The 12193-nt window shown below is 36.0% G+C and overlaps 3 protein-coding genes and 1 non-coding gene across 5 annotated transcripts; 1 reads left to right on the forward strand and 3 right to left on the reverse strand.

Annotated features, from left to right (window-relative positions):
• LOC18590672 (uncharacterized protein C20orf24 homolog) lies at nucleotides 337-2945 on the forward strand. Its single transcript, XM_007016328.2, has 4 exons — nucleotides 337-685; nucleotides 962-1065; nucleotides 2351-2480; nucleotides 2595-2945. The coding sequence occupies exons 1-4, from the start codon at nucleotides 569-571 to the stop codon at nucleotides 2631-2633; spliced, it is 390 nt and encodes a 129-aa protein (XP_007016390.1). The 5' UTR covers nucleotides 337-568; the 3' UTR covers nucleotides 2634-2945.
• On the reverse strand, nucleotides 3816-6778 carry LOC18590673 (PGR5-like protein 1B, chloroplastic). 2 transcript variants are annotated; one of them, XM_018128068.1, is made up of 7 exons: nucleotides 6145-6665; nucleotides 5983-6045; nucleotides 5798-5884; nucleotides 5122-5359; nucleotides 4834-4907; nucleotides 4560-4658; nucleotides 3816-4142 (listed from the first exon to the last, which is right to left on the reverse strand). In XM_018128068.1, exons 1-7 carry the CDS (start codon nucleotides 6367-6369, stop codon nucleotides 4056-4058), a joined length of 873 nt encoding a protein of 290 aa, XP_017983557.1. In that variant the 5' UTR covers nucleotides 6370-6665; the 3' UTR covers nucleotides 3816-4055. The 2 variants fall into 2 exon arrangements, with proteins under 2 accessions (XP_017983557.1, XP_007016392.2); XM_007016330.2 differs by lacking the exon at nucleotides 4560-4658 and having other exon boundaries at nucleotides 6145-6778.
• TRNAG-UCC lies at nucleotides 6718-6789 on the reverse strand. Its single transcript has one exon. It is a non-coding gene; the product is annotated as a tRNA-Gly (tRNA).
• On the reverse strand, nucleotides 7074-9726 carry LOC18590674 (probable xyloglucan galactosyltransferase GT14). The gene has a single exon (XM_007016331.2). It carries the CDS (start codon nucleotides 9296-9298, stop codon nucleotides 7220-7222), a length of 2079 nt encoding a protein of 692 aa, XP_007016393.2. The 5' UTR covers nucleotides 9299-9726; the 3' UTR covers nucleotides 7074-7219.

Raw genomic sequence — 12193 nt, forward strand, 5'->3', positions numbered from 1 at the left:
TTTTTCTATTTTGGATTTTCTTTTTTAAAAAAGAGTTCAACTTCAAAAAGATTTGGATGCCAATTTTTTAACATTTTAATTTTAAAATATTTATCAAAAAATTAATTCCGCAGCACACAATTTAATATCCTAATTATTAATTAAAAAATTTATTTTATTTTATGATTGAGGTGTATTATTATCAGGAGGAAAAAAAAGAAAAAAAGAAAAAGATAAAAACCATCTATAATTTGATTATCTTAGGATAATAATTTTAAATTTTTTTATTAAAGCTAATCTCATGAAACAGCAATTGCATCACGTGCAGTGCACTGAGACAAGTTGTATAATACTGTTAAAAAAATTAAAAAATAATAATAATGATAATCTTCTTCTTCTTCTTCTTCTTCAGACATCCAATTCAACTGCGTTTTAGATCTACATCAAAGAATTTCGAATTTTTTTCAAATATTCCTACGTTTTAAAACCCTATCCCCAAATTGAATTCAAAAATTAATAGAAATTCTCTCTTCTACTTATCACTTTCAACTCGAAAAGAGTTCTTTCAAAAATTCAATCAAAATTGACTATGAAAGAAACGAAATCAATTAAATTCAATGCACAGCAACATCAGCAGCACGAAAACGGTCACTTTTCTCCGTTCAAATTCGCCAAGTTATTAGATCCGGAAGCTTCTTGGGACAAGGTAAATCCTTATTTTTTAAAATTTATTTTATCGTTGATTTTGTTGACTTTAATTGAAAGTTACTATTAATTACGGTGAAACACTAACTGTGATTGTAGTTATTTTTACTTTAATCATGCTCTTAATTGATCTAATTCAGTTCTAGAAGTAGTTTAATTTAATGGGATTTTTTTCCCGGCTAAATGGGGTTTAAGTAGGATGATCATGACTGTTATTGAATTGGGTAAACTTTGAAAGAAAAGAATTGATGATGGGTTTGGTTGATTTTTGGAGCAGGATCAATTAGGAGATGTATTGCATTGGATTCGACAAGTTGTAGCTCTTTTCTGTGGTTTATTATGGGGTGCAATCCCTGTCGTTGGAGGCATTTGGATCTTCCTGTAAGTTCTTAAATTCATGTTGCATGCATTAGTAAATTGCAGTGTTTGGGATTCGTATTGGATTGTTGAATCTGTCCCAAGTTTGGTTAGTTCGCTAGTTATTTAGATGCTATATTCTGATGTGACCTGTAAGGAATGCTGCTGTGATGGTTTATTGCTAATTCTAAAATAGGAAGGTGGTTTTGGAGTTTGCACTGGTGTAATTAGAGGGGACACTTCTTGTTGACATACAGTGATCAAAGTTTGAGAAAGTTGTAGATTGGCTAATGATAGAATCACCTTTAATCCTAAAGGGATTTGCTTGTACAAATATAGGGATTCTAACATTTTCTTTAGCTCTCAGGGTGGCTCAGATAATGCATGACGATTTAAATTTATGCATAAAAACTGGAGCAGATTGTATTTTAGGAGATAATTTTTGGGTTTCTGGTTATTACTAAATCTAGTGGTGCATTTTGCTACATTGATGGAACCTCTTTGTACATCTCTGTTTTCTATCTAAAATTTAAGGCTGGGCATGTCCATATGCATGTGCATGTGCATGTGCTATGGAATCTCACATTGGATGGGTAAGGGAGTCTTGGGCTTGTAACTGTGGGTGTTGCACACCCCAATAGGTTAGCCTTTTGAGGAGAGGGTAATGCTCCTTGACAAAGTGGTATTAGAGCCAACCTAGACCCGACTTCAATGTGATGCCAAGCGCTCTAATGAGTGGAGTGGGCAGGGTGATCTGACTCTCAATGAGTGCGTCATGGATTCAGGTGGGAGATAATGTTACAGAATCCCACATTGGATAGGTAAGGGAGGTCTTGGGCTTATAAGTATGGGCGCTGCACACCTCAATAAGTTAGCCTTTTAGAGAGAGGGTAATGGCCTCGTGACACATGCCACTACTTCTATTTGATGTAGTTTTCCTAGGCTATATTGACAATTTTAAATATACTATCTACTGCTGGTGTTTTAGAATTGATGAGTTAAACAGATAAGATTTCTACTTGCATTTATGGAGCATGAAATGCGTATGTCACCATCCAATTTCTTTGAAAGGAATATTGGTTTCAACCATTTTAAAACTAGCACATTAGTTTTCCAGTTTTCCTGTATTTATTGAGGGATTTGTGCTGCCACCTTCCTCTAAGCTGAATGTCTTGATGTCCACCTCATGCTTATGAACAATTCATTCAACAAGCAAATATTAGAAGTATTTCCCTTGTCCTGTTATATGTTTCTTATTTTTCTGTGCTAAACTTTTAGTAAATTGTTCAGTGTTCATATTGGTTTGCAGTTTTCTGGCAATATCTACTGGGATTATATATGGTTATTACGCTATGATACTAAAGATTGATGAAGAAGAATTTGGCGGTCATGCAGCCCTTCTCCAGGAAGGGCTTTTTGCTTCAATAACTCTGTTTCTGGTACTTACATAACTTCTTATTATTTCATTCATGTTCAAATGCAGAATTGCAAAATATTCCAAAAGGGAGCTTTTCCCATGTTTATAGCTAACGAAAGCCTCTTTTTCTGTTCAGTTGGCGTGGATTCTGGTATACAGCTTGGCCCACTTTTGATATGCTTTGTATTATCAATTTGGCTGCCCTCTGTTTCTAAGTCACATTTCAAGACTTTGATCCTGTTAGATGAGGAACCATTCATTTTTTCTCTGAAAACAATGAGAAACTTTCTTACTTGAGAAATTCCGATAGATATTGCTTTTTACGTTTCATTGTGCAACATTTTGATTTTGCAGATCATCAGGCTAGTTTTTGGTCATGGTATATACATGTTTGATTTCAGTGTTACCTTCTCATAAATATCCCACAGAATGTAGCAGTATGTGGTACATGCACCTGATGCTAATCAAAACACTGTCTTTCTTGCTTGAAATAATCTGTTGCCAGCAAACTTTCTGGTTGATATAATATCAATGCTAAATTGTGTGGTAATTGGCACCCAAATATCATTTTGTTTGAAGTATTATTTTTTCTTGAAAGAGGGGGAGGTCGTGTAGTGAGTTTCTAGGCCTCTCCAGGGTTGCCTGTTTGTGAATTCTTCCATGGGCATTTCAACTTGTGGTTCCAAGACATGATCTGTTACTCAATTATTGTGTCAAGGCTCCCCTATTGGGACTGGGGGGTGCATGAAATTTATGCAGTTTGTATTATATACGAATTGTCCTAGATGCATGAAATCAAGTTTTCTGTTTCTTTTTCTCTCCGTACAAGGCATTGCTATTTTCAATCTTTTATCACCAGTCATTCTTAAAGATGATGGATAACCCATGGATATTACGTCAATATAGTCTACGAAAGTGTGCACAGTCAATTTGCACTTGGGTTTTTGCAAAATGTGATCCAAAGTAGACGACTAAATCAAGCATGATTTTCAGTGTTTGGACATGGGATAACCATGGGAACTTTGAAGAAGTGATTAGGAAACCCCTCAAGTCAGTGTTGTATGATTTGTTCTTAAAATTCAGTTCAGATATTGGGGCATGGGAGACTGACGCCATGAATACGATTACAGTGGACATCTTGCGGCTGTGCCACGAATTGCTCCAATTCAACCTTGCTGTGAGGTGCATGATCTAGATTGGGGCTGCCATGCTACTTTGCTAGGCTACAAGATTTTGTCGATTTGTTTCTCCAGTAGGTTGCAACTAGAAAATTTTCATGGAGAAGCTCGAAGCTTCCCTACTTCGGAGCCAAAGACATCAATCGCACAAAAGGCTGCTCTTCTGCATGACGATAGTATTGTTCAAAAGCAAAAGATAACTAATTAACTTTTTCAAAGGAAGACACTAAAGTCTGCTTTACATTTAATTTCAAGAGTTAATTCTACAGTATAAGAAGTCCAGCAGTCTATTCTGTTGTAACAAAAACTTCTACTGAGATCCTTTTATTTTATCCCTCAAAAAGAGTGTGAAAATCAAAGAGGAAAGAATCATGCTTCTATTAACAGTTATGATGAGTTGTGTACGGTTTGTAGACAGCTCACATCCACCTCCGACTTCTGTCTCTTCTTGAGACAAGGTATACTCGGCCATATACCCATCTTCTCCCTACTCTCGAAACAGATTGCTGCACAATGACAATCATCAACTGTGTCAACAAAAAACCTACGAACATGTGCTGGAAAGTAACTGAATAGTTTTCCCCTCAATCCTATTCCTCGTACAGAGTAATTTATTGTATATAAATGTTACACAGAGAACAGGATTGGATGATGATTCAAGCTTTTAATAAACACTTAGAAAAACTATGGAACATAGAATTGAATCCACTGAAACTACAAATGTGATGATAGTGGAGCATATTCAATGAAGGCATTACTCAGCAAACATCAAGAGATATGAAAACACCTAGAATGAAATAATGGCTCACACATTTCTCTTGCTAAAGCTTGACTACCTTCTTAGGTCCTCATTTAAATGAGTTAAAAAAAAGAAAAAGAAGCAAACTGATAAGGAAACACTATCCAGGTATGAAATACATTACCTCAGCCTTGGCACGAAATTCTAGAGTGCATTCACAGACATGACAATCTGCTCTATGGGGAGAGTCACTGAATTTATCTGATTTGAGAAATGCAAATACCTACAGGCAATTGCTAAAATCAATTAAGACTGACTGGAAGCCTAATGATGGTTATGTTTGTAGGAGAAGATCTAATGTCTAGGTTTAGAGATAAAGTTAAGAGAGAAGAAGAATATAGCACCGTTGGAGCTCTGAGACATAAAACAAATGCAAGAAGACTATTGTTAGGACTCACCTCCTCCCCACAATTTGGGCATGCCCCCTTCAGTGCTACCAAGTCCTTCCTCCATAGTCTTTGAAGCACCCGAACTGGAAAAAGTGAAATTTAGTATAATTCTTGGGTCAGTAGAACAAAATTCTTTAGAAAAATGAGATTTAAATGCCCAACAACCCGACCCAACTGAAATTATTCAACATTACAAACCAATATGCTGGCTCAAAGCCTCTTATTAAAGATTTTATAATACACTTCATTGTGTGGATAGTCAAAAGCAAAATAAATATCACTTTGTTAAAGTCTCACCAGCAGCTGATGCAACCGAATAGCCAATCACTGACCCAATGGCCACGAAGAGAATGCCGTTAACAGTGGCAAGATACTCAAAGTTCGATGCTTGACTTCCATAGGAAAAATCAGAACTGAATGGATCTTGATACGCTAGACTAATGGTGTAAATGAGAGGCACAAGACAAAATGTAGAGCCAACTGCAAGAATCAGGATCCATATGCTTGCTAACGCCAACACTTGAGATATATCTTCCTGCCCTACATCCAGAATGCTCAATATTCAACCAGAGAAAGTACAAACAGAGAACATACCGCTCCTCCTACCGCCCACTTCCAACACAACATAACCATACAATGGATAAAAAATAAAATTTGGCAACAGATCTAGCATATAGAGAAATTAGTGTATAAGACCTTATTACAACAGCAGCTGTAAGCCAAACTTATCAGGGTGTAACATGTCATTAAAATTTGTCATAAACATGTCAGTATTAATGGGTTTTACTTCTTATTTTTATTCGGTTGAAGACTCAATTATACAAACATGATTACAACTAATTCCTAATAACATGCTGCATCCTGGTTTGTTGAACCTACAGCTGAAGTGGGACATAGACAAAGCACTGAACAGAACATAAAAACCAGACAACAATGATTTGCCAAAAAAAAAAAAGATTCTAAAGAGAATTACCTCTGCATCCGCATAAGTAGAATGTCGCCTGATACTGCAACGAGGGTACTTAACAACGGATTTTGAACCATACCAACGTAGTTTTAACTGTATTAAAAAATTCATTTACTATATATCAGTGAAAATTACATTATAAAAGAAAAAATCACTAACTCATAGACGAGTAAAGATTTACATGCAGTTACCTCTACTCTATCAAACATGTCATCAACTATCAAAGGCTCCCCACTGTAATAAGCATCCCGTGCCTGATCATTTCCAAAAAAAACCAAGAATTTTAATTAATTCGATTAAAAATTTGGTTAATTTATAAAATAAAAATTAGGGAAAGTAATAAAGTTTCTTACTTGGCGATAGAGGGCTTCTAAGGTTTCTTGACTAGCGGTTTCGATAGGGCCAACGAATATGCAAGACGGACCTTCATCCTTGGCGGTGGGTAACCCCTGGCTCTTGGCAGAGAAACCCGATACCCGAACCGAGAACGGAGGCTTTGTCCGGGTGGCCGTGGATGAGGGTAGCTTTACGGTGGATCCGATCACGTGAGGTCTAATGGAGTGGCACGTGCCGGCCATGAACCATAGAAGAAAAAAGAAATGGCTGTACTGCAACTACTGCCGTGGCGAAGCGAACATTTGGCGCGGAGGAAATGATTTTGTGGCCAGAAAAAGGAGAAAATCGAATGATTTGATTTTGGAGCATTGGGGGTTTGGGGAATTTGGTTTAAATAGGTTGATGGGGATTGTGACGAGAATGCCCCGGCTTTGAGGTTGTGATTCGTTTTTGGGCGCGTGAATACCTGGTTGGTTGGTTTGTTGGTTCTGGGCCTTCCGCCTGATTTTTCCTCTTTCCTGATTGGTTCTGGATCGTAGTCTCTGCCAAAGAAAAAGACAAAACAAGAACAACTAACAGGAAAAGACGCGTGCGTCAGCCGGGAGTCGAACCCGGATCTATTGCTTGGAAGGCAATTATCCTAACCGTTGGACTACTGACGCCCGCTTGTTGATGGTGCTCCGTTCTAGTCTATCAAAGGCTATTTTATCCTTCCTTTTTTATAACAAAGAAGCATTGAAGGTCTGGAAAGTGATAGTGGCAATTAATTGAAACAAGGATGAATTTTCCTTCTGTCACTTTCCCCTGATTGTGCCTTAGTGATAAGATTACCGTAAACGTGTAAATCCAAAATTGCTGTTACTTGTTAAGCAAATACACAATCATGCATCAATGGAACAGAACCTACCGAAAGGAGTCACTACTCATTGTAAAAAACAACCAGAGAAAACACTTCCAAGAGCATATTCTAAATTGATATACTATTTACAACTATAACAAAACAAAATCCTCTTTGTTTCTTCCTCTAGTTCTTTTGCTAATACTTCTCCCTACCTTGACATTCATGGAACCCCGCCCCCCTCTTTATCATATTCATGTGCCATGTTTCCCAAGTTTACTTGAAAAAAAAGGGTCCCATTCATGGACCCCTAGTTTCCCAAATGTGAAATACTTCCAAGACTCTTGTTCATCAAATTCGGAATTCACTTGTTGCCCATCTCTCATTTGGTTCCTCACTGTCTCAACTCTGTCAAGAACTCCCTTAATTGTGAGATCAAATGCATCTTCAATAGTCCCCAGTCTTGATGAGGGGTCTGCATATATCACCTTGGGAATCAACCTTATAACCTCCTCCCTCATAGCTACTCTTTTCTCTCTCGGGATTCGTTGCAGTATTCTTTCAATGTTGGCGTTCCCAGATTTCACATCATTTGCCGGTATCAGCACGGAGTATTTAGTATAATCCTTGGGGAAATGCCATATATATTGAACATAAGCTGAACCTGGATGGAAGAAAACTGGAATGCAACCAGCCAAAATTGAATCAAATATGGACCTCCTGGTGTAGGAATCCCCTGGAGGTTGTAAACAGAACACAGAACTTTGAAACAACTTCATCAAATAAACTGGCTTGTGGCACTTCTGGCTTTTATCACATTCAAGGAACCTGCATTTCCTTCTTGAAGCTAGGCACTGATCAATAATTTCATTGCGGATAGACTCATGGAGATTAGGCCTTCGTGCACCCGCGAAAGAGAACAAGAATCGCCTTTTCTGTCTTCTCATTCTGTTCTGCCATTGAAACACGTCCTCATCTCTTGAAGGATGAAAATATGTCGGATATGGTATCGCGAAGTCATTGTTGTTCCATGGACTTGACTCAATTACCAACATTGTCATGTTCTTTGATTCAGGAAAATTCAGAAGCTCATTGCCCCAATCAGACTCGTTTTTGGGATCTCTCCTGAAATCCCAATTAATTCTTCCTGCTACCAGGAAATGGTCTCTACCCCACATTTTTTTCCATTCAGGTCTTGCAGCGAGCCACTTGACAAGATTAACTGCATCATAGTCTCTCATAAACCCATCAGGATCCCAAAGGTAGCGACCAACATCAAGGCCAGCATAGTATGGAACATAGATTGCTGAAGCAACAGATGGATCTTTAGTTAAGCACTTGTACTGCTTCATTCTGTTGTGGAAAATTACTTCTAATAAGAATTGGTTTGTAGCAAACCAGCCTGTTCTTGAGTAAAGCTTTTCATTACTTGGAAGAGTGGCACCTAGGCCAAGGTTAGATGCGCACTCACACATATCTGTCCAGAAACTGAGTGACCGGCAGTTGTCTAGTAAGTCTTCATTGAATTTCCTAGGGAGATCATGAATATATATGTAACGCCCGGAACAGGAAGAAGAATCAGATTTCGCTCTTACCACATTTTGTCTTCTTGGTATTTCCACAGCAACGTTTTCTATTCTTTTCTCCGTGACAGGAGAGGAATCAGCAGGTTTATTCCCATTTCTTCCCCTGGAAGGCTTGGCCCTTTCCCTTCTGCTCTTGACAATGGGAAATGAGTCAACAGGTTGATCTTCATTCTCTTCTCTTGGTAGTTCGGAAACACCCTCAGTTCCTTTTTGTTTGGTCACTTCTTCCATTGAAGATGGATCAAAAGGTTTATTATCCTCATCCCTGGTATTAACTGCTTCATTACTTAATTGATCATCTCCATTTTCTTTGCCAGAAAATATCTCAACAGATTCAGTTTCATTCTCTTCAGCCATTGTTTGGTTGTCAGCTTCCAAATCTTTGTCCACAACCAATACCTGATCAACATTTTCAGCCCCATCAACGGAAAAATTCATTGGCTTTTGCTCTTTTTCTGATTCATTACTGGCCTCTTCCATATTATCTCCACCACTGACATCGGTAACATCAGTAGAATCTCCTGTTTCTTGTCTAGCAACATCATGAAGAGACTCAGATGACTCTACAAAATCTGTATGGTTGTTGCCTAAGAAATTATCTCCCTTCTTGCCAAACGTTATAGACGAAGAATACAAGTAAAACAATGTGAACCATAAAAGAAAAGAGATCAAAACAAGGTACCAGGATTGGTTTCGGCAGCGGCACTTTCCACTCGTTGGTTTCTCCATCAACGCTTCACTGCTCATTCTATGATTCAAGCAGAAGTGTCTTTATACATATAGAATATACCACGTTAGGAGATTGTGTTAAGAAAACAGAAGAAAAACATGGACAAAAGGAAAGAAGGCTAACAGGGTAAAAGAATCTGGAAAGTCATACAAGGTTTGCTTGAAAAGCAATGCAGGAATTTTTTACCAGGGAATGAGAAAGAATAGCTATTTGAACCATTCAAGATTTTGGTGCATTGAATTACATGTTATTAAAGGAAAACTTCTATATATACATTTTCCGGGTATAGAGAAAATCAGTTAGCTTTATTGCCAGTTGGGCTTAATTAAAGGAGATCAACCCCATGGCAAGAAAACCGAGGGCTGATTTGCTACCGTTTATCATTAATCAGAAGACCATTGATCAAGTCTCAGAGCAAATAGTTAGGTGGTCAAAGCGTGTATTTATTGAATAATAAGCCTTCCTGTAATCACTAGCCATTAATGTACTTGGTGACTGATGAGAGATTCCCTTAATGGTAATCACTAGCCAAATCTTTAATTTCTCATGCTTAAATGGCTTGTGCTTCTCTCTGCTAAAATGAAGAATTCCAAGACGACCTCGGGTTAGGTAGCCCAATAAGGAAGAAACATATTGAGGATAGTGGCCTGCCTGGGTGCCTTTAGGCTTATAACTCTAAGGACCTTAGCGTTGGTATTGATTGGGCCAACTTCCTGGAAAGGAGCCATAGAATCAATGCACACTCAATCCAACCCTGCTGGCCCCAAATTTGAAGTCAAATGCATTTTTTATAAATTTATTCGGATAAGTGTTCCACTACATGCTCGGAGGATCTCTAATTCTCTATACTACTTGAATACAGTTTCCATCATTTCCATTGACAAGAGTTCGATTTTCTGAACAAACATAGCATTTGATCATAAATTCTCAATACAATCACCAAATTTATATAGCTTTTGCTTTTAAATTTTAGTATATTTACTAAATTACATTTATTTAAAATTTTGTGTATATTAAGGTTAAGGGAAACAAAGGATTTGACGGGTGACAACAACTATTCCATGCTTAAATTATTATATAACCATATTTACTTTGAAGCTACACTTTAGTTTGCATGGATTTTTTTGATGAAAATGAGAGTAAACTAACTCCATCTGCGGACAACTTTAGACCAAAATCAAACTTGCCAATTTTGGGGTAAAGGCCGCCCAATTTGAAAAAAGATTACATAAAAATTCTTCGGGCTTATCTACTCCTTCCATCAGGTTCAAGTGCTTGTCAATTACATAAAAATTCTTCGCTCTTCACCAAGCCATCAGTCAAGCAAGCCCATCAATATTTCTCGTGGAAAACAATGAAGTGCCATTTCCTCCTCGTAAAGCCAACTTTTTCCAAGTGTTAGGTATTAGTACAATCATACAGTTTTTTTATTCCTTCTAGAATTTATGGGTTTTTTTTTTTTTTAGGAGTAAAATTTGTCCAGGAATGAGACAGGTTAAAATATTAGGATAACATGTGAATTTATCACATGATATGATATGAATTATAAAAATATATTTATAAAAAAATCAATCAACAAGAATAAAATGTTTTGTGATATTATATTAATTTTTTAAAATAAATTTAAAATTTAAAATTAATTGATGATAAAATAAATTTTTAATTTTTAATTTTTTATAATGTTTAACTTAATTGATGTGGCAGTTTTATTTTTATTTCTTTGGATCTGAGAGCCTCCGACACCAAACACCTGTTTATTAGCATTTGTTTGTTATTACCATTAGCGTGGGGTGTTTTTGTCTTGAATCTGTTTGTTAACATTCATGAATTAAAACCTCAAAGCACAATGTCCCGACAAGTGTCGAACTTGGGATCGTTTCCAAAGATTTTTGTGCTTAGAAACAGAACAGAACCCAATTACTTATTAATTCAATTCTCTCTGAAAGTTATGCTTTCTTCATCTGTCCACTTTCCCTTTGCTCTCTCTCGTGGAAATCAACATCGTGCAGAAAAATGCAAGCACATATTCCATTCCTATGCTAAAGCATATTAAATTATTTATTTCTTTTTTAAATTTGTTCCCATCGTTTAATTAACTTTGAAAATCTGAGTACTTAATGTAAAATTTAATTGCCAGAATTATACCTTAATTAACGCACATTGGATCTCATTAAATTAATTCAAGACCAATCATCTTACCATAATTATCATAGTCTCATTAATTTGGTCTTACACTTGTTGTAATAAATCATAAACTATATTATATGCAATGATTTTATAATTAAGAAAATCAAACAGTACGAAATAAAATCATAAGATTATAAAATCGAATCTAAGATCCTCTAATGTGTGCCGAAGAATCTGTCTTATGTATGCAATAATGCATACTCCATTACTAGCACTTTACACGTGTACATGTTTAAAATAGTGTTTTTTATTTTATTTGTAAATGATTTTATGTATTTACATGTTGCATATATTCTTTTTTTTTTTCAAAAAATAGAAAAAAAATAAGTTCATGCATCATTAAATAACTTTTACCACATTATACTACAAAATGTTTCTTAATTTTTTGGTTTAAAGAATTCTATATTTGTAATTATTAATTGAAAATTAAATAATTTTATTTTTGAAAATGGCACGACTCTTCGTATGGATTAGATTAGTTGACATCTTTAGCGTTCAATATTCACCTTGGCTCATCTATTTAAGTTAATATAATTTAAATTTATTATTAGAATATAAATGTTTTTTAATTAAAATTTTAATATTTTTAAATATATTATAAAATTAAATAATTTTATCAAATATAATAACAATCTGATTAAATTGAATTTTAAAAAAATATAACTAAAACTCGTCTAGATTTAAATTAGACTTGCTGCCTGAGTCACCAACCTATGAAAAGGTGT

Source organism: Theobroma cacao, chromosome 9 (assembly GCF_000208745.1).
Source record: "Theobroma cacao cultivar B97-61/B2 chromosome 9, Criollo_cocoa_genome_V2, whole genome shotgun sequence".
NCBI lineage: Eukaryota > Viridiplantae > Streptophyta > Magnoliopsida > Malvales > Malvaceae > Theobroma > Theobroma cacao.